Raw genomic sequence first — 24164 nt, 5'->3', positions numbered from 1 at the left:
CCTAAAAAGCTGACATCAGTTAATCGCAATCTCACACATCTGTTATTATCAGTGAAGCTGACTGCACAATGCATCTTTCATAATATATACACTTTGTATGTTATAATTTGAGGATTTGCCAGTTTACAGAATTCAGCACTGAACAAAAAGTCTGTTTTGAGCGGTGAGGGGAGTCTATTTTAAATGCTTCTGATTGGCCATTGCGTTCAAGAAATCAACACATATGTCTGTGATTGGCTACATCCCTCAACGCTGCAAACATGTTATAAAAAGAAACTCTGGCCTGTAAATCGTTTCTATTTTGTTTTAGTTGTTCTTGTTGCTTTTCTGCAACATATGAATAAAAATGTATTAGTTTTTATGTTTTATTCATAGATATTTCTAGTTTGCGGGAGTCCCGCGAATCGTTTTATTCTCCCGTATCCGCACACAGAGTGAGTGCATTACCGCTCGAGCCCGCCCTCGCACTCGGCCATCAAATCTAGTCCCGCGCCGCACTCTATTGCGTTGAGAGTGCACGTCTCTAGATCGGCGTCTCGCGCTCGCGCCATCCACTCAAAACGTACCGTTAGCCTACTACTCTTTGGCCGGCGCGTAAGCCCAAACAAGTACGTGCGGCGTGCCTGTTGTTTTGTTTCCGGTCTAGCTATCCGGTGTGATGTTGTAGTTTTTCTAACGTTACTAGTTGTTGCAACAGCATGTGAAAAAAATACAAAGTTTGCTAGGCCAAAAAGAGCGTTAATCTCGCGATAAAAAAATTGACGCCGTTAAAATGTGTTTGCGTTAACGCCGTTAATAACGCGTTTAACGCACAGCACTAATATTTTTTTTTCGCAAAAAACTTTGTTAACATAAGTAAACCTCATGGAACATATTAAAATAATTTAAAAAATCCATCTCATGACCTCTTTAATGCATCCTTTATAAATAAAAGTATTAATTACTTTTAAAAAAAGAGAAAATCCTGACCCCAAGTTTTTGAACGGTGTGTTGGGAGTCAACATTGTTGGAATTTGTGGAAAATTAAACATCCCGTCTACTCTGACTAAAAAATCTAATTTCTTTTAGATTTTAATATGCAAACGACACATTTCTGAGCGCTTTATTAAACAGAAATTGGCTGTTGGTGTATTAGCCTAAAACAACATGCTCGCCAGATTGTTTATCTAATTAGCCCTATGTTTTTAGAAATTACTGTTTACCAGGTTTTAGGTTTTTGGTCATTTCCTCGATTTAATTTTTTTTTATTCTTTTTGTTAAATTAAAACTAACATCATAAAGTATGATATTTTTTTACTTTGAGCAATTCTGGAGCTATAATTGACTCTTCTTAGGAGCATATAAAACAAAACAGCTCCTTGGAAAAAATGAAATGTAATATTGTAGTAGTTATAAACAAAGGTTTATTTTAGTTCAGATTAGTTTGAGGGCAGCAATTGTATTCATAATGTCAAAATAAAACCGACGTAATGTTACTTGAAGGCATTATAGCCTACTATTCCTGCCAAACTTCCATGGTTGCGGTTAGTGTTACTACAGTAAATCCATGGTGAATGTTGCTGATCTGTGGACACTGGATAGTTAATTCATGGCACAATGTTTCTTCCTGGTTTCCACGTCAGTGCTGTTTGATCCGTTAATAACGGAGAAATGTGAATGTTTCTCACTAGATCTCGCTGGAGTCGCAGCGATGTTATTACTTCTGTGGCAGATTCAAATGCTTCCTTTACTGGATCTCTTATTAGCGCTGTGTAGTAACAGTGTCGCTTGATCAAGATCGGCTCGCGCTGCTTTGGCCCAAACTGATAAACGGTCCGTCAACCACACAATAACGAGCAGTTTCGTTCCGCTTGCATTACGTTTGCCATTTGATGTTGGGCAATGTTGTGGTGGCTCCGGCGGATTATGAGCGCGCTTACCAGCCGCAACGCACCCACATTTGAAATAACGAAATTTTGGTCGGCAGGAAAAATGGCCTAAAGCCCTCAAAAGAAAAACTCCCCGGTTTTACACGATTCACGTAAATGACCCAATTGACCAAGAAAACGGCGATTGTCGCCGAAAAGCGACAAGTTTGCAGGTGTGAAAATTAAGCACTGGCAGGTAAGTTGTAGGAACTTGTTGTAAGTCATGTCAAATATGTACTGCCGGGGGGGGGGTTTCTGTAAGGTTGAAAAGATGGTATTTACACTATGTCATTCATTTTTCTTCATTCATTTAATTCAAGCACTAACATGTCAGTAATTGCAGGACAACCTATCTTACTAGTGCAAGTAGTAATGCTAACTTGTATATTTCTTAAATCTATAGTTGCGGAATAGCATAATTCACTTCATATAATAACACATTTTAAGATGAACCTCCTTTCCTTGAAGAAAAGATGTCCACAGTAATAAGATAAATGGATAAATGTAATGGCTTTAAGAGATTCATTTGCCACATAATTCATTTAGCAAAAACAGAGCAAGGATAATTTTGTCATCACGTAGTTGTGCTGGCATGAGGCTGTGCGGGTTTACAGATAAGTCGTCATGTTTTACACTCGGTTTGTTATCTCAAACTGACAGAGAGATGAACATCTGACCTGTTGACGTTGCTGCTGCTGCTTGTGGTCCGATTGTAGGAGCTGACATTGTGTTTCCCCGTGAGCTCAGTGAAGCTGTTGTCACCGTAGAAACCACTGCTTGTCTGTAGTCTCAAACTACGCCGTGACATTCTGGGCGAGTCGTACACAGGATTGATTTTGTGCTCCTTCTCAAACTCTAGGGCTGCGGACGAGTAACTTGAACTAAAGAGAGGGGAAAAAAAACATGTAAATTCTGATATAAGACTTTCAAATGCTACATATTATATTAGTATAACCTTTATTTTACCAGGAAAGAAGCACATTGAGATTAAGAATCTCTTTTACAAGAGCGTCCTGGCCAAAACTGACAGACACAGCACGTTTGAGTGTAACAAATAACATCCAACAATACATACACATATACACACACAAGCAACTCTAATACAATTTCAATATACATAAAATTGTCACATGTGATATAACTAGGGATGCATGATATATCGGCCACCATATCAGTATCAGCCGATATATGTTCATCTTTAATGTTATCGGACCGATAAGAAAATTAAGCCGGTATATTATAGCCGATAAATAATGGATTATTTCCTTCAGCTGAGACGCTTCTGATGCACACTGTTCGCCATGCTGGTTTTGAATTGCTTGAAATATGATTTCATATAATGATTCATTTAATTCAAAGATTAAAAATTAAGTTAAGTGCAACATGTGCAGTGCAAGTCTGATTTAGGTTTATCAGCTAATATATCAGCTATCAAATATAAAGAATTATCGGTTATCAGCCAAAATGTTCATATTGGTGCATCCCTAGATATAACCTATTGATTATAGCTGCTCATATTAACAAGTTTTATCTTCTCATAATGTCAGAAGCAAAAAAAAAAGAAAAAAAAAAAATCGTGAATGAATCCATTCCAATTTAACACATGCACTGAGAGAAAAAATATATAAAAATACTGGAAGAAAAATATTCAAAATTTGAATTTGAAAGACACGGGAACATTCCAAACTGATGGAACATTATGAACTTTTCAAAGCTCTAAGGCAATAATTACAGGTGACAAATGTGAGTTTTGCACCTGCCCAAAATCGCCCGGCCTTTCAAACCGGGTGTTGCAGTAAGGGAAAAGAGGCACAAAAGAGGCCTAGGGCAACTCTACAGGAGTTACAATCCTCCATGAAAGAAATATGAGAAAGAGTTGACAAGATGACAACTGTGCACAAACCTGTCTAGCTCAAAATCTGACTTGCTGCAAGAAAGTCTTTGTTGAAACAAAAATCACATTAAATCTTGGCTAAAGATGAAGAAAGTTAAAAAGCTTTAAATGAATGAATGAGGTAGCTGGTTGGTGTGAGATGTTTTAGTATAAACTAAAAGTTAAAGATGTTACAAAGCAAACAGAATTATCAGTGATTCACATTACATTCAATACTTGCTTAAATGCACAAAAACAAAAATTATATTTATGAACACCTGAAGGGAACTACAGGGGGTTTGTGACATGACGAAAGGTGAACCGTTATAATCACACTTAAATTCAAAAAAATGTCAAATCAAAAATAAATAAAATAAATAAATAATAAAAACTTCAATATTTCATGTGACCACTAACTGACATCATAGAACCAAGAATATGCAAATGTGTAGCTAAATGAATAAAATATTGATATATAGGGAATCCCTGCTCTAGGATCACGCTCTCAAACACACTGCTAAACAAACTGAAAAACGCTTTTTTTTATAAACATCAGAATACTATATTAAGTGCAAAAAGGGGTCAAAATCACATTACATTCTAACATTGTAACAACATAATGTTAACTAAATGTTAACCAGTAAAAGAAACACACATTCACTCCTGAGCTTGGTAATTTTATTAGCCTACATTTGATTACTCCATTTCAATGGTCACTTTGCAGTTATTGCAATCATAAAAATACACTTAATTGTATGGTTTAAAAATTACACATATGGCACATTTATTAGCAAAATGTACAATACACACACGTGTTTTATTTCTCAGCTGGAATAGGAAACAAGCAGCGGAATAGAAATGCACGTGACAGATTGAATCCCCAGTTAATTCATTGGCATTTAGAACAGGTTCTAAATCTCATCCTGATTCTGAAATTATTCCATAATAGGGGTGTCCATGGTTAACCGATTAACCGTTAAAAATTGCGTAGCCGAGTGAAACATTTTGCTCGGTTAAGTGGCGTCAATGGCGTGCATTGAATTTAGTTGTAATACATTTTTGCACCGCCAGAGCGCTCCCAGACATTTGAATTGTCCACAAGAAGTTCACTTTTCATAATTTTAAGGCCGTGAATAGGCTTTCATTTCTCAAATAGTGTAATGTCTTAATTTTAGTTTGAATAGGTCTTAAATTAAGGAAAGACGGGGGGATGTGATCAAAGCCTGGAGTGGAGCGAAAGCACGTTCCTCTCTCCACTCTAAGCATTCTGTAATCACTTCGCTAACAGTCCACTCCTGGTTTTCAATTCCCGCTCACAGAAAAAAACTAACATGTAAAAAGACCGCTTACAAGTAAACATTTTTTTAATAGTTGGTTGGGATGAGTAGCCTAACTGAGTAGCCTATTTAATTGGAATATCAAATAGGTTGTGCGATTATTTAAAAAAAATCTCCATCTCCATGTTTTCGGTGCTGACGCGTTCATGTAATGTAGCCTGGGTTGCGCTGCCAATAACCTAAAAGCTGTCAAAAAGAACAGGCAAAAGTAATGATTATGAATATGTCAAATATAGCAAGGAGACATTTTAATTGTTTGCAGGCTCACTCAGCTGGAAAGATGAAGTTGACAATGCTGATTCGCGATCTTGCAGTGAACACGCCAGAGAGAAATGCACTTTTCATACGGATTACATAAGCAGAGAGCAGTCTGTTTTCTTTCGTTTTGAATTGTTGTGTTTAAAAGTAGACATTTCAATATAGATTTATTTCTCAGGTCCGTGAGACAACTAGGCTACCTTATAGCCTACGCTGAGTTTCGGAATTCGTTTATGAGATGAGCTCCAGTTCACGCGCCGGCGGCTCCGTATTATCTAATGTCTGCTATATTTACTTCTTATTTCCAGGTAATTGGTTGATGAAACATTGATTAAAATTAAGATACAATTAATACAAAACGAAATTCACTTTAAAGAAAGGCTTTGTGCATCTGTTTGAGGTCTCTGTGAAAGTTTTAGTGCCGCTTCCAGAACTGCCACGTCCCATTGTTTGTTCCATATAAATGCGAACACGAAAAATAAAATAAAATGAATATTTTATGTTCTGGGGAGAACTGGCCCTTCTTCATTCGGCAGTAGTACTTTTGGTTTGTGCAGTGTAATTCACAGAATTAGGTAGCCTAAAACAATATTTTGCCACCTAAAAGTTAAAGATGTTTTGTGCAGTTATTAAAGGTGTTAAAAATGAACTACCCCTTTCTCGTGTGTCTCTATCTCGGGGTTGCGGCGCGTAGACTATGGTTAACCGAGTATTAACCGCTAAGGGCCTCGGTTAACGGTTAATGAAAAAATTGAAAACGTGCAGCCCTATTCCATAAACATAAGCCCAAAGTCTGGCACTGCCATGCTAACTGACAACGATTCGCCTGTCTATTAAACCTTTGAAAAAAAATCTGAAAGCACAATCATAATAAGAAATGTTTCTTATTCATATTCTTATTCCTTCATCAAATCATCATATGAGAATGATTTCTGAAGGATCATGTGACACTGAAGACTGGAGTAATGATGCTGAAAATACAGCTTTGATCACAGGAATAAATTACATTTTAATATTAGGGGTGGCACGATTGCCTCCGATACCTGGGACTCAGAATTGGTCGATACCGAGTACTAAAATAATAATAATAAAAAGTGCTGAATTACCTAATAAACTATATCTGTATGCTTCACTGTGGAGAAGAGTCTGTGATTATTCTTTTGTGAAAGGCTTTAAGCTTGACTTAAGCGTTATTTTCCTAACTTTGTAAAACAGAATACGGACAAAATATATACTATATCATTTGAAGACATTTCTTTTAAAATGTTAAGCGCAGCTTTTTAATGAATGAGCAACATATGGTAGATAGGACAGAACAACTAAGTCTATCAATAAACGTTCAGTGCGCAAAAGTATTGTAATATGAAAGGCTCCAAGCGGCATGCAACGTTTATGCGCATTTTGTGTGCAGAATGATGCTCTTGACGCAACATGGACAACAATAGTGTTGTGATCTAATGGCGCTTTTCCACTACACAGTACCAGCTTGCCTTGGCTCGGCTCGGCTCGACTCGACTCGCCTTTGTTTGGTTTTCCACTGTGTAAAAGTTGTACCTGTACCTGCTTTCGGGTACTTTTTTTCGTACCACCTCCGGCGAGGTTCTAAGCGAGCTGAGGCGATACTAAAATGTGACGTGAAAACAATGCCGACTGCTGATTGGTCAGAGAGAATCGTCACTATTCACTGCGTCATCATTGCACGCGCCAGATGGAGTATCCAGAATAACCCCGCCTTTTTTAAATAGTTTAGCCAGAGATAGTTACTAAACTTACTACTATTATTATGGCAACTCGGAAGAATACGCCGTGGTCAAACGAGGAGGTGCAGACATTCCTTTGTTTGGTTGCCGAAGAGAGGATCCAGCGAGAGCTTGATGGGGCAACGAGGAACGAAAGGCGTCGCTATGACGACCGGGTACTATTTGTGGCGATACTTTCTGCAATGGAAAACGGAACGAAAAGCGAGCCGAGTCGAGGCAAGCCAAGGCGAGTCGAGTCGAGTCGAGCTGGTACTGGTAATGGAAAAGCGCCATAACCGACACCCGGGAGAAAGTAACATGTGGAACTCCAGCCAGATGAAGTCCTTTTATGCAAAACCATGGACCTTTATCTACAGATCTACAGTATAATAATAGTAACATTGAATCATCTTGGAGAGAGTTTCGTGTCCACTGCACTGCGCTGTTTAAATGCTGAATGGAGAATGACTGACAGCCGTAGCGGAGGGAAGCACTTATGTGAACTAGAATTTAACGACTTAAATATTCATCTGTACCTCACATTAGACTATGGAATGGCTTCAGAAAACTTGCAATATAGTGCACGATAACATTATGGTGCTTTATAATGATTTTGTGCTTTTTGTGTTGTATAACAATAGCATACGCACAATATCAGATTTGGATCGGTCTCGGCTGGCCGATACCCGATCCGGCAAATATTGGCAGTATTGGACCATTACCGATACTGAGTATTGGATCAGCACAGCCCTATTTAGAATAGAAAAAAGTTATTTTGAATTTGAATCGTAATATTTCACAATATTACTGTTTTTACTGTATTTTTGATCAAATAAATGCAGCCTCTATGAACATAATAGACTTCTTTCAAAAGCATGTAAAAAATCGTATCCACCCCAAACATTTCAACGATGGTGTGTATGAAATCAGAATACTTTTATAGACAAAACTGCTTGTAGATTTGTAAAATAGACACACTTCTGTTCATACGTCATTCCAAGCCAGTTGACACGGCCAAAAAAATCTCAAAAACGCCAAATCAAAATATGACTTATTCAGCAGCAATCACTAATTAACAACTTGATTCACAAATCAGGCCAGAATATTATTATCAACAACTGAGCTGGGCAAAAGTCATGCGTAAACAACACCACAGTGTCCAGAACACAAAAGCACAAAATAAACCAAGATACGGAAATGAGAAACATCTTAAAATAACAGTCCCTTAAAGGCTGTGTCTTCCTGTGAGAAATACCCACTGGATATGTGCCAAAGCAGATTAGCTTCACCCCTCCCGAAGCCAAAACTTCACAGAATTACTAGAAGGCACTTTATCTTCGACATAAACAATCTCTAACCTTCAGCAATATGACATCATCCATGTTATATCATATCCTGAAAGATTTCTGGCTTTGCAGCTGGTTTATTATTGGCATAGGAAATGAAAGGGCTCTGTTACAATAAACGAGAAAATACCTGTACTACTAATGAATACAGAAACTAAAAATAATTGTATAGAAACAAACAATGAACTAGGGCAGCACAATTTTGAAGAAAATTGTTTTTTTTCGTTAAAAAACAAACAAACAAATAACGAATGATGATACATTTTATCAGATGAAATTCTGATAAAAATTGCCATTAATCATTTTTACTAATTGAATATTTCATTGTAAAATGAAGTATTCAAAATATATAATTTTGTTTTACAGTACAACTGTAGTATAGTTATGATATAATTTAAACACTAAAGTCTGCAAACAAATACAACCGATTCTGCATTCTGGGAAGCTTTTTTAAACAGTCTTGAAGGAGTTTCCATGCATTCCTTTATTATCAAGCCCATCATTTCAAAAACATTAACATTTTATCTTTGCGATGAAATTCATATGCAGGCACAATTTATAAGGGTCTAAAACTAATTTCAAGCTTTCTGAACAAAAACTTTTTGAAAATGAGCGATTTGGCATTGTATCTGCACATCAGCATCAGTGTGAATGACGCTTAACTCCGCAGAGATTTACTGCTTGACATTTTATTGCAGCATTATGCATGGTTAAGACCATATTAGTATCTTAATTACTCGATTAGCACACTTTTTAGTGCAGATAGCAGACTTACAAAGGTCAACCCCCTCCCCAGAATCCATCTTCCAATCCAAGTACACACACACACACACACACACACACACACACACACACACACACACACACACACACACACACACACACACACACACACACACACACACAGACGAGTGACAGGAGGAAATCTGATTAGCGAGAACACATGAAGCTAACAGTGAGATTAAGGACCTCACGGCTCACGAGCGTCTGAGCTCAGAGCTTTATTTCAGAGAGGCACTACAGGGTCTGAGTGGGCTTAACATCAGCTCTTGTTCTACAGTCAACAAGCTTCAGTATCATTACTGCACCAGCTGACCCTCTTGACCAATCACTCGCTTCCTACTTACTATCTCAAACACTTTATCCCTCTTCCTTCACCTTACCATGATATTGATTCAGTCTCACTGTCAATACCTAGGCTATATAAGAATGCACTGATTTTTAAATAATACTACAATAAGCCAATTATTATATTGGTAAGCAATATAATATTCTGCAATATTACTCGTATCTTAACTTATTATACGACTCCGTGGAATACTTCATTCTGATTGGTCAATTCATCCAGCGGTATGTCATTCCCAGATAACAACCAGTAAAAACTGATAACACAGGCTCTTCCGGGTTACCGAAGTCGACGCTTTACGCGTGCTAGGAACGTTTTTTCTTCGTGGAAGTTTTGCGTTTGGTGAGCTAATAAAATATTAAAACTCAAATCAAATTTGTGTACAATTATTTAATTATAATCATCCGGTTTTGTGTACTCGCTCGTTTCCTACAAACGCAGCTGCTGCCATTTTGCAACGATTGTTTTGTACACGAATGGATTAGAAGATGACAAACTGGTATGATTTTAAATCGGGTTCATCTCAAATCAATATCTCTTATCCCCATAATTCTTTGTGTGGCGAAATGCTGTATAATAAGTGGTATGACTGTACCATACCCCTTAAACGTCCGTCTAGTTTGAACTTGCCGCTTGCTAGCAACTGCTTTCTCCGCGGAAGCTTTGTGTTTAAAGACTAGTGATCGACCGATATCGATTTTTTATAACCGATACCAATTATTTGCACGTTTATGAGCCTGATAACCGATACGCAGAACCGATATTTATTTACTGTTAAACTTCTGTTTTTGACACAATTATTACAACACAAATGAACTGAACAAATCATTTTATTCATGACAATCACTTGCTCCTTGCATACAAAAAAAACCCTTTATATTCATACACAAATAAATAGAGGGGTCTGAGTCCAAAAAATAAAGTGCACTGTTACTAAGTGTCTTTGTTTAAAAATAAAAGCTTTGAAGAGGTAAAAAATAAAGCACAAAATTTATTCTTACAATGAGGGGGGGGGGGGGGGGGGGGTTGTCTAAATTACCTGAATTTTTTTCTGCATAGCTATTTTAGTAGTGTAACTTAATACTCCCAGTTAAGCAGAACTAGGTTGTAGTAGAAAACAGTCTTTCAGCATTCTGCCCTGTAAGCCTGCTTCGTTTGCTTTCATAAATGGTAAATAAATCAAATATAAATCAAATTCCAATAAAAAACATTTAAATTATTCCATTATATAATTTATATCTAAATTATACATATAATTTATAAGCATCAGCAGCAACAATATTAACAATAGGCAAAATAAATGTTAAAAGTCTAATGTTTTCATATAGAGAAAATAATTGACAGGGGAGTCATATCACCTTTGCCGAAATGTAATTCATTTTAAACAGTTTTAGAATGTTTATGTGCCGTTTAATAGGTTTAAACTAAGAGTGAGGAATAATTCACTGGGTAATATTGATTCACTGAATAAGATTAGCTGGAATATAACATTCTCAGAAAAGTAACAAACAAAACAGCATATACATCATTTTCCAACTAGTATGTTATTTATAATTAATAATATTTTTGTCGGTCTAGATCATGAAATGCTTTCTGACAAAGTGCTGTTTATCTATGCATTTACACAGAAGTATACTCAACCGGGATCGCGCATGCAGATAACAAATAATTAATTTCCACAAAGCGGTATATTTGGATGTGTATTAGAGAAATAATTGCTATGTAGTAAATTATAATATAATCTAGGGTGTTTAAACAAGATAATCTTGTCAAAAGTTTCATTCAGTGGCCGTGCTTGAGCATTCCTGATCATCAACCCAGTGAGTGCTCAGCAATCTGAACGAACTTTTTTTTGGAGACTAATGGTGAGCAAATACAACAGATAAAGAATTAAATTCAGCGCTTTTATTTTCAACATGCACTCATTCATTTCTGTTTTATTTAATTCATGTAAAGTTACGTCTTTATTGCGGCAGGACATGACGGATTACGCTACGTGACTCCATGAGTTCGTCTCAATTTTTTAGAACTGCATAAATAAACTATATCAGGCATTTATGTCTCAAATCTCATTTCTGCATGTCTGTTATGTTAAATAAAGTTGACTAATTAAAGCGAAGCAAGTAGAACATACTTTACCTGTGTGCAGAGTTGTTGTTGACTGATCTCCTCAGACGCGGGCTGTAATGGCGGAATTCTCAAAACGGCCACAAGATGGCGCCGTTTATCGGCGAATCCGATATTACAAAACCGATACCCGATTATGGGAAAATGCTTAAATATCGGGAAAAATATCGGTATACTGATACATCGGTCGATCACTATTAAAGACCCAAGAAAATATTTAATAAAATCAAGTAAAAAACTCAAGTCAATATTTCATGTCTAATTATTTACTTTTGGCAATTAGCCACGTAATAAGCGGGATAATGTACATCCAGCCGCTTGTTATCACAGAATGCACCCCTAATCCCCCTGTTGGGGTTTATTTCTGTGATAACAACCGGCTGGATGTACATTACTGCACTTATTACGCGGCTACTTGCCACAAGTAAATCATTTGAAATATTGACTTTTTTGGTCATAACGCCTACCCCTAAAGTCAAGGCATCATATTATTTCAGGCATTAAACATCACTTCAAAATGAGTATTAAGTAATGAAAGTCATGAAGACTGATCTTTACCTCAACTCATGGAAACAGTAAAATATGTGACCCGTCACAGAAACCAGGGACACAAGTCGGCAGCACAACTTTCGAGCAAAATGAGAAAGAAGAGTTTTTTTTTCAAAATTGGTGATTTTCAATTTTTTGCAGAATCTGTTAATTGAAATCACGAAGAAGCCTCTCCATGTTTGAGATAGCAGTATTGGTATATTTAAAAGCTTACATTTTGAGGTTGAAATCGGCTTGTTTTCGGAGATTCTAAGCATGCAGTAGGGGCGTGGCGTGTCATTGTTTGTGTGTATTTCCATACTGAATAACCCGGCGCTTTTGCCCCCGCCCTCCAAGTGAACCGCATGGCTACTTATTATGCTGTGCTCTGGCAGGCTCTATCTGATATCAAAATTCAATGAAGATGGATGCCGCAAAGATTGTCGCAGACGAAATGAACCGCGGCAGTTACACCGAAAATGTTTTTGCCGCACTTCGTGGGCTCGGGAAACTGAACCGGAGGTATGGGCGCAGCGCGCGCGCCCTCAGTGCTTGAGTACAGCGTCTCGGCTCGCTGACAGCGGTGGCTGGCTGTTTCATATGTGACGTCCCGATTTTTTTTGAATGGGGAACGTTTTTTTAACAGGGAACAGAGTTAATGGACTGGCAACAATCTCCATAGAACATGAACTGGCACAGAGAATCGAAATAGAGGATGCAGTTAAGACCTTTGCTGCGATGAAGGCCCGCTGTGCGCGTTCCTGAAATGTAAGTTAAGCTTCATTTGCTCTTTAGTCGTTATTTAAGATGCTGAACCTGCTGATGATATAATGTGTTTGCGGATATTTCATTGCACATAAGAAAGTGGTGTAAAGAGATTTGCAACAGGAATTTTCCAAATAATCACATTTCACCTCCTCAAATTACTGTCATGACTGCTTAAAGAAAAACGCCAGCAGGCATTTGCCTCCTGCATAAACTTTAATATTGTTGACATTTTGGGCACACGAGCGTTGCGCACTATTTGCGTTATATGTAGGCCTATGGCTTATTGGTCTTTGTGTGTTGTTGCTGGTTTTGCGTTATATGTATATGGCATATTGGTCTTTGTGTGTTGTTGCTGGTTTTGCGTTACATGTAGGCTATATCGCATTATTGGTCTTTGTGTGTTGTTGCTGGTACGTTGCAAATAGAGGGGCAGCACAATTGTTTTTCGCCTAGTGCGGCAGAAGTGCACTCATTCGAAGTGCAAAAAAAGCTGTAAAGCACAGGGGGGAGCTTTACAGGGGGTGTGGCTTATCTAAATGAGATGTAAATGAGCCCTATTGTCACTCCCAGCAGCAGAGACAGGTGAGAACTGCACAATCTTTAGAGGTCGTTTTCTCATCTTTGAGCTTTTTTAAGTGCCTAGCTTCAAATGGCCACAACTTCTCCAAATATTATCAGATTTCCACATGTTACACATCGTTGGAAAGCTTGGAGATTACACTTTCAGAATCTATGAATAACTCAAAATGCCCCAGAACCGACTTGTGTCCCTAGTTTCCGTGACCGGTCACATATTTGATATCCAGTACTGACCAAGTAAAAAAAAAAGTAAAATGCACAACATATTGTGAATTCCTACATATACTTTGAATTTTATTTAGTTATCAGAGCTATTCCCTTATAATAAAACCTCCAAAAAAAGCTAAAACTTTTGAAGGGCAAAAGACATTTTGTGCTTGGCTCTTCCAGCTTCCAGAAAAAATACAGAGAATTACTATCAAACGGAAAAATGTGACGTGGTTATTCAAATTCTGTGATATCACTTCCTCTATTACAGCTCAGCTAAAGCAGAACAAAACCCCTATTAAGTAACTTCAGTGCATTCAGCACGCACACATTATGGTACAGCTGTCAAACACTCCAGCAGCTGCTGAGTGACACTGCAGAGCCATGCACACTTATTCCTGTAGAACTATTCCCCTTATGCAGGACACTTTCCCAGAATGCACGTCTTCTGCCATCTTGCCTAACATTTTAATGAATCCCTAGAGTTCCACCCTGATGTCCAAATCAGAAGCAGCTATATTAAGAAAATGTATGTCTTGGTGTTTCTGCCCCAGTTTCACCCAGGTTCCTCTGACTATGTGACACATATAATTTGAACAAAAATATCATGAAAAGCACAAACTGATACAAACAACTGTTTGCGACCAACCGTCAAACATAAACGGCACTGCCAGCCAAATAAGAGTGAAAATTTACTCACCCTTTTGCCTGTAATTGTACTAGGAATACACAATTGTATAGTTAAATACAACATAATATACCGTATGTTAAAATTAATAATGTTAATTTTTCATTTATTTGGATGGGAGAATGCATATTGATGAACGTACAATGTAAATTGACGTAAATACACCGGATTTCAGCACAGTGCCAATTTCCATCCGTAGTCCCAGACAAGGAGAGAGAGAGAAAAAAAAGACGATAAAACCAGACAAACATATAAAGCTAAAACTTTTTTTTAAAGTGGCATTGCTTAAATAAAATACTTGTTATAATAATTGTTTAAGGTGCGTATTTTAAAATGCCATGAGCATAGACATCCTAAAATGCTTGTTTTAAATGTACCTATTTTAATGTGCATATTTTAAATGGCCTATGCATAGTTCTTACTTAATGTTCACATTTTTGATTGTTATTCAGCCAACTTTTAAGGTGTTTCTTAAAGAAAAAGTGGGGCTACCTATAATTACCGTTGGTAAAGTGTTCCAACTTGTGCAGCCTTTAATAGAGAAGACGTTTTGTGCAAAAGTAGACTTTCTCTTTATGATAAAATCCCCCAGGGGCGGTGGGGCCATTCCATTCATTGATCTATATTTAAGTCAGCTTTAAATATTGAGATTTTCAAAACTTAGGAATTGATACTTCTCTAAAATTGAACAAAAAAAATGTAAGTGAGACGACACATGAGAGATATACTTCTCATATTTAACCACTAAAATATGAGAGGAAGAAATATATCTTCGCCCTGCAGCTCATAGGGCATTGAGCAATTTTTTGCACGACTCAATGAGCTCCAATATTTGTCAAAAATATGCAAGGGGGGGAAAAAAAACAGCAAATAATTGCAGTCACAGACAAAATATACATAAATATCTACTTTAATAATCAACAAATGATATAAAATAAAATTGTCACGTGAAAAACATGTATGGCCAGTACATTTTCACAATTAACCTGATATTGTGAAAAGCGCTATACAAATAAATAAATATAGAAATATTGGCAGGTGTGGCACATACTCAATTTTGGAAGCAGCTAATATATAATTTCAAATGATTTTTCGGGCCAACTGTCTCTGTTAAAGAGGAATTTAGATTCCCCTTGTGACTGCATCAATCTTAGGTAATTCATTTCAAAGGGATCCAGTGGGAAAATGTAAGTAGAAAACATTCGTTTCCACAAACGCTCAACAAGCAAGTCTTGCTCTACTCTCGCTGCGCTCCTTTCTCTGTTGAGCTTACACAATAACTCTTTGTAAGCTTGTCTTCCCTGTGTGACACGCGTTGAGTAACTCTAATTCGTCACGTCTCTCTGAGTGCCAGCGGCAGATGGCTCAACGGTTTGTCACTCGATTCCACTTCTTTTTACGACGGTTTCTGCCTGAAGAACACAGTCATGCAACCTACGCTGACACACTCGTGTGTGCACACACACTGGCACCGCTGAAACAATCCTGTACAACAGCCAATCAGACAGAAGCTACCATAGTAAATATAAAAGCAAGAAGGCGGTGTAGGATATCCGTAATTGGAATAAAAGTTTTATTTTTCTTTACACACTACAAAGTTTCAGTAATAATGACCGTTTCAAAATGCAAGACTGAATCTGAAATTGCGAAGTTTGACAATGCTGGGCGGTATCAAATTTTACCAAATTTTGTTCAGATTCTGGCGGTTTCACGGTGTATCACAGTATTTCTTCTTTTTCTTTTCATGACTGGACCTTTATACTACTAGTTTATAACTTGTATTTTACTGTCAGGAGTAAATAGAAAATAAAAACATTGTAATGTGAAATACAAATTTAATAATAAAAAAAGATGGAGGTAATCAAATCCATTAACAACACTTACAATTTAGTTAAGCTTTTAAACTATCAAATAAAAATTCATTATTTTTTTTGAGGAAAGTTTACGGTTTAAAATAAAACATGTATGGAATTGTGTGTGATATTCCTCAAAAATAAGGTTTTAAAAATGATTATTATTTTTATTACTTTAAAAAATACATCATTCTACTTTAATATAGTAATGCATTTCTTCCATAATTTCTTCCAAGTTAGGCAGAATGTTTATTTTGGCTGTTGCAATGGCCATTGAACAGATGCAGCAATTGTTTCAGCTATGCACCGTTATGGCAGAATTAAAAAAAAACAAAAAACATATACACACAATTGAAACCGAAATATCAGATGAATCGGTAGGTTATATCGACCAGCACTAGTTTTACATTGTGATAACCGGATGGAACAAAAAACTGTAATATGTCATATAATACATCTATAAGTGTTGCAGTGTTAAAATGCAATAGACCTGCACTTGTTCTGGCACCTGTAATGTTTCTTTGATTTTCAATTTATTACTAAATTTACTAACTATACTAATTATTAACTATGTTCACATAATTGAACAATATTTGCAGGGTATATTCCGTATATACAGTTTTAGCGACTTTAGTACTGCATCTTAAACTCTAATTTTCTAAAGCTAAGTTTTTCAACTAATATTTGTTTTATTTCAGCCATATTTCATATTTCATTACCAAAAATTGTTTTTAATAGTTAACAATAACAACACTGTAACAACAAAAAACAACAACAATTTTATAATTATTAGAAACATTTAGGCCTGATCTGACATCAAATAAATAAATAAAATCAAATTTAAAAAATGCCTTAGCTTTGTTTTTATAAAATGGCAATTACACATTACACAAATGTCCATTTTAATACTTCTTTAAATATAATTTATACTTATGTGCTGTGTAAAAACTACTTGAACTCAACTATAACGACATTCGGTTTAATAATCTTAAATCGTGTTACACAAACCAGGACCGGCACGATTTAGCTGGAAAAGTGGTATCAGTTAGTGCAGCCAGTGGGGGTACAATTCGTTATCTGCATACAAACGTCAGCACGCTCAAATTTACACTGTTTTTGCTGATCTAAAATACAGTTTACAACCAAGGGTATTACTACACACGTTCACATTACCTGGCCATTCATTCTATGCAACTTCATAACTTGCCTGAGGTAAAAAACCACACCTGCTGTCATCCAACCCTCTCACATGGCTCTTGACAGCCATGGAAAAAAACTACACACCTGAATGAAACTACTAAAAAATGGCTAAGACAAACAAGAAGCTAACGTATGAAATGGTCCACACAAACAGAATGGTAGAACTAGTGAAGTTATCATCACATTTTTTGTCTACAACCACAAATTTACATGAACTGAGCAAAGAAACAGGTTCAACAGGACATGGAAATTCAAGGAAAATCATTAGCTGAGGAGGAGGAAAGCTCAAACATAATTACACAAAACCCTTTAACGATTAACTGGAATGTAACCTGAGATGTGCTACAGACAAAAAAAAATAAAAATTTTTTTGGGAATTGCACTGCCTGTAGTTCCACCCAGAAATGTTTGTTTTTTTCATTTTCACAGAGATCTCACCTGAGTGAATAGGTATAGCCCGTGTTATCCGGAGTACAGTGAGGAGGAGTATACGTGTGCAGAGGGGAAAAATCCATGGTAATTCGCTGAGCACGCTGTGAAGATCAAACCAGATGTGAAGAGCAGACCTCGAAAACTACGGCAACAGCTAAAGTGTGATGATGGGTGTGACCTCCATGCATAAACAGAGTCACACCCATGAAAGCATGCACACAATGCACGCACACACACACACACACACACTCTACGGTTCAGCCTGCCTCTGGGAGGAATCCCGATGAGTAACATGGTAACAACTTTTGTTTAGTCTGGTACAGGTGATTGAACATAGAAGCTAGTAGAGTTTCTATATAAACACCTCTTTCATAGTAAATTGTGCTTATTAAATGTGCAAACAATTCATCTGATATGGTCAAATCAAGCAGGAAGTGAGTAGGGCACACCTACACGCTTAAAATCAACAACCCTGTCCAGGGTGACTCAAGCCAACAGGACAGTGAGAGTGCATGTAGACTTCAATATATTTACACAGATAATGGCTCTCTACAACTTTTCCAGCCTGTCGTAATTACTAAATGTAGACTTAAGATATTCACAGAGATTGCTTTGTACTAATACAAAAATGAATTCAATATTATTTTAGAGCTGAACATATTTGTTCACTATAGACATTTTGGTAATACTTTTCAATAAATAAATTGAATAAATTAGGTATCATGAAATAAATATGAACAATATTTACACTGCGATTATTAATATAGGTTGATATTAATTATTATATTAATAAATTTTACATTTAATAAATAACATCAAGTTAAATGTATAAATAACTAAATTATTTTAATAATACATCGTAATTAAATAAATGAACATTAGCTAATGTATTACGTACAAACATGTATTGCCAATGAACAAAAGTGATTATAAAATATGTTTTAATATATTGTTATGTATTAATTAAATGTATGTATTATTAATGTGTGGTGTGTACTGTGTATAATTATTCTGTGTAACAGTGTGTGTATATATATATATATATATATATATATATATATATATATATATATATATATATATATATATATATACATACAGGACCTTACATTTATTCATTTTAGCTCACGCTTTTATCCAAAGCGACTTACAATTGCTATATATGTCAGAGGTCACACGCCTCTGGAGCAACTAGGGGTTAAGTGTCTTGCTCAGGGACACATTGGTGTCTCACAGTGGATTCGAACCCGGGTCTCTCACACCAAAGGCATGTGTCTTATCCACTGCGCCATCACAGCATATTGTGATAAAGTTCATTATTTTCCATAATGTAATGATAAAAATTTAACTTTCATATATTTTAGATTCATTGCACACCAACTGAAATATTTCAGATTCATTGCACACCAACTGAAATATTTCAGGTCTTTTATTGTTTTAATACTGAGGATTTTGGCATACAGGTCATGAAAACCCAAAATTCCTATCTCAAAAAATTAGCATATCATGAAAAGGGTCTCTAAACGAGCTATTAACCTAATCATCTGAATCAACTAATTAATTATAAACACCTGCAAAAGATTCCTGAGGCTTTTAAAAACTCCCAGCCTGTTTCATTACTCAAAACCGCAATCATGGGTAAGACTGCCGACCTGACTGCTGTCCAGAAGGCCATCATTGACACCCTCAAGCAAGAGGGTAAGACACAGAAAGAAATTTCTGAACAAATATTTTGTTCCCAGAGTGCTGTATCAAGGCACCTCAGTGGGAAGTCAGTGGTCCAAAGTACTTTTTTCGGATGAAAGCAAATTTTGCATGTCATTCGGAAATCAAGGTGCCAGAGTCTGGAGGAAGACTGGGGAGAAGGAAATGCCAAAATGCCTGAAGTCCAGTGTCAAGTACCCACAGTCAGTGATGGTCTGGGGTGCCATGTCAGCTGCTGGTGTTGGTCCACTGTGTTTTATCAAGGGCAGGGTCAATGCAGCTAGCTATCAGGAGATTTTGGAGCACTTCATGCTTCCATCTGCTGAAAAGCTTTATGGAGATGAAGATTTCATTTTTCAGCACGACCTGGCACCTGCTCACAGTGCCAAAACCACTGGTAAATGGTTTACTGACCATGGTATTACTGTGCTCAATTGGCCTGCCAACTCTCCTGACCTGAACCCCATAGAGAATCTGTGGGATATTGTGAAGAGAAAGTTGAGAGACGCAAGACCCAACACTCTGGATGAGCTTAAGGCCGCTATCGAAGCATCCTGGGCCTCCATAACACCTCAGCAGTGCCACAGGCTGATTGCCTCCATGCCACGCCGCATTGAAGCAGTCATTTCTGCAAAAGGATTCCCGACCAAGTATTGAGTGCATAACTGAACATTAGGGCTGTAACGATACACCAAACCCACGATTCGATTCGTATCACGATTTTTGACCCACGATTCGATTCGTATCGCGATTCTATCACGGGGGCGGGGCTTGAGGGGGCGGGGCTTGTGGTGAAAAAAAGAGATTTTGAGAGAAGAAAAAAATACCGGTATTTTTATTAAATAACATTAGGAAAAACCTGTATAATCTAAACACCAAAGAACAATAATAACTATGCAAATTATTATACTATACGGCAGTGTAGGCTGCTGCTTTTGGGCTGTGTTCTGTACTCCAACTAAATTGATTTCGGGATGGTGCCGTAATATGCATCTGCATGTTGGACGTGTTGCCGGTCAATTGAGGATTAATTTAATGCACTTTCTGAGAATTTATATTTCAAGTTTTGGCTGCAAATTTCACGTCCATAATGCTGAAATTGCCAAATTTTAAATAATTTATCCTCAACTAGTTTTGTGGTGTAGGTCTACGTAGGCTATTTTATAATGTTAACTTCAAATAATACTAATAGTAATTTAAAGATGTGGTAGTTCTCATGGGCCTGAGGGGAGGGGAGGGGGGGAGGAGGGGGATCCCCCCTTTAGATGATTCTCATGGGGGGGATTTTTTTTGTTTGAGGGGAGAAAGGGGGGGCATTTTTTCCAAACAAAATTATTACATTTATCTTGCCTAAATGTTTGCGCTCATTGCATTTTTACAATGGGGTAATAGCCTATTGTTGTTAAGAATTTACACATCACAAGGAAGCTTGATTTAAATTGTTTAATTAAATTGAAAAAAGTAGCACAAATAAATACAATAGAATAAAGATACAAATAAAGACAATTAAAGAGAAAAGTTTTTGAATAGACACTAGTATTTATATACAGATACTGAATAAAGTAATCAAATGGAAAATAACACTGGGTAGTATTTTAGTCCTGAATAAATTAAATACATAGGCTATTAATCCTGATTCCTTTAACTTAAAGCCATCTTTTGTTGTTTTGACAACAAAATTAATGACAGACACATATGGCTGCCGTCACTTTAAGAGCTAGTGCACGGATCCTGTGTTCATTATACTGGCATGCGTTTTATGTTTATTAAAGACAAAACCGACTATAGCCTATTTAGAGTATAGCCTACTCACAAAGACCGATATTGACAATTTTGCGTGTTAAAGCAATATAATCCGCGAAAAATAGTTACTAGCCAGCTGTTTTTGAGGCGGATTTTCTATGAATGTGCGCATAGAAAATAATCTCAGAGAGCGCGCGAGCACTGATTAGTTTAAAATCGCTTGAATGTTTAAACTGGTAAGACTTAAAAAGACTTCAGTCACGATGCACTGCTGGCCCGATTGTGCAAGTGAATATTCCGTCATGTCCCGACCTTACAGTCTATGGTCCCGACTCCAAAACGCGAGTGTGTATTATCGCCGCAGCGCTTGATGCCTGCCTTGCACAAAACATTATGAGAAGAGATAGAAGACGCGCGGCACCGCTGAACACTCACGCTGTTTGTGAAATTGCGTCTGGAAGATAGTTGTTAAAAGAATGATTTTATTTTATTATCTGTGTGGATTACGATTGCGGGAATTTCCCACATTATAAATGGGAGACCTGCGGGAATGATTAGAATTATGCGCAATACCCGCGCCGAAATTCGAGCCCTGGTTCTGGACAGGAAGGATAACTCTGGGAGTTGGAAGGGGTGTGATCGCGATTCTGCCTTCTCACATCGCGATACAGGATCGTGGACCTGAGTATCGCGATTTCGATTTTATATCGCGTATCGTTACAGCCCTACTGAACATAATTATTTGAAGGTTGACATTTTTTTTTCGTATTAAAAACACTTCTTTTATGAGTCGGATGAAATATGCTAATTTTTTGAGATATGAATTTTGGGTTTTCATGAGCTGTATGCCAAAATCCTCAGTATTAAAACAATAAAAGACCTGAAATATTTCAGATGGTGTGCAATGAATCTAAAATTTATGAAAGTTTAATTTTTATCATTACATTATGGAAAATAATGAACTTTATCACAATATGCTATTTTTTTGAGAAGGACCTGTATATACTGCAAATACATTTATTTTAAATATAAATATTTATATATAAATAACACATTTTCTTAAATATATACATGCATGTATGTTTATATATACAAAATAATCATACACGGCACACACACCACACAGTATATTATGTAAACAAACCTTTTTATTTTAGATGTGATTAATCGTTTCACAGCCTCAGTTCATAATAATGCATTAACAAACACTAACGAATCAAAATGACTGTAAAGTGTTACTAAAATTTCTATAGTGAATATACAGTAAAAGTATAGCTATGATCACAATTTAAAAATCCCTTAGTTTTGCATGGTTTCATTTGTTATGCACTATACGTAATAGAATACTTTTTGTTTAGTTATCTAATACACTAGTAGTAGTGCTGCACGATTAATCATATCAAAATCGCAATGTCAAGCCTATGCGATTATATGGTGCAAAATGCGATTTTATATGAAATAAACAAATCAGGGCTGTTAACGCAATTAACGCAGCATCTGTTATTTTTTGTCATCCTTTGGCTAGTGTTACATAATCCCGCTCTTATTCGTGCAAATGCCTTTAAACCATTCATGCGCGACAAGTCAAAAGAGAGCGCGCAGCCTGTGAATGTCCTGACTGTGACTCACTGAAAGATGCGCGCCAGTATCATGCGTATGCACAGACCTAGAATACAGTTCTCTTTTGCGCTTGAACGAACAATAACACACAATAATGCCAAAAAGTCATTTTGTCGAGTATCTTCATAAAATAAGAGCAGTCTTATGATGGACGTAAAGAGATCCGCGTCTCTGTCAGCAGCGGCTGCTCTTAAAGGGCCAGCAGCCAATAAAGCTTTCTGTCAGTAAAGTTAATCAAAGAACAAAGGGAACAGAGAAAATTACTCACTGCTCTTGACTAAAGAACTTTTGTAGGTTAATAAGGATTAGGCCTAGTCTATATATAATTTATGCAGCGCAGACAGTTTGATAACTTTATTCAATTTCTGTATATGTCCAACCTGTTAGACAGGAAGGGCACAGGTATGACATTTATTATGGGTTTATGTGTGAGGATTGTTTGAAGTTGTTACATTTATTGAAGCCTAATAAATGTTTTTAAAAAATGTATAGCTTTCAATTGAAATGACGGAATCACTGTAATGTTGGATGGCTATAATTAATGTTTAAAATTGGGGGGGATCATTTTTATCCAGACATCAATGGCTTATTGATCATTATAGGTGTTATTAATCATTTAGTTGTTGTTGTTGTTGCTAGTTTGAGTTGAGAAATACACATTTCAGAATTATCACTAATCTGTGCATTATGCTTTAGGACCAAGCAAGTTGACTCATGAAACCACTTGTTTATTATATCACAATTGCAATATTGACCTCAATAATCGCAATATGACATTTTCCCGAAATCGTGCAACCCTAAAGAGCTTTGAAAACAAACACAGAGTTTAACTTTCAACTTACTAAACTCATCACCAGGTTGACACGAAATCAAATGGATCCAAAATGTCCTGGTCCTTTTCAAAGTGCTGAATTAAGCATCTGAACAAACAGAACACTCTAGGATCAATTACCCCAGCATTTTGTTTACCTTTTCTTCTAACTGCATGTCTTGTCATTCTCAAAACCAGAGGAGATCTAGAAAACCCCTCTCCAATACCCAAGAGACAGGCTGAACATACAAAATTTTCCACCTATTTTTCTTCACTAAACACACATTTCACAAGCTTTATGTTCCAAGCATGACACGC

General features: G+C 36.7%; 1 protein-coding gene across 3 annotated transcripts in view; it reads right to left on the bottom strand.

The window, feature by feature from the left end:
- Positions 1 to 24164, bottom strand: part of sun1b (Sad1 and UNC84 domain containing 1b) — a 44103-nt gene that overhangs the window by 15858 nt on the left and 4081 nt on the right. For 2 of the 3 annotated variants that reach the window (XM_077213595.1, XM_077213597.1), the window contains exons 2-3: positions 17975 to 18069; positions 2585 to 2788 (exon numbers count right to left, since the gene is read on the bottom strand). In XM_077213595.1, the coding sequence (XP_077069710.1) occupies positions 2585 to 2788; positions 17975 to 18069 (299 nt within the window). The remainder of the gene's footprint in view (positions 1 to 2584; positions 2789 to 17974; positions 18070 to 24164) is intronic. The other variant, XM_077213596.1, reaches the window with a different exon arrangement.

This window comes from Siphateles boraxobius, unplaced genomic scaffold, assembly GCF_051911475.1.
Source record: "Siphateles boraxobius isolate OS27281-9 unplaced genomic scaffold, OSU_SipBor_1 66, whole genome shotgun sequence".
NCBI lineage: Eukaryota > Metazoa > Chordata > Actinopteri > Cypriniformes > Leuciscidae > Siphateles > Siphateles boraxobius.
The sequence above is the reverse complement of the archived record's forward strand: the minus strand, read 5'-3'. Positions and strand labels throughout refer to the sequence as shown.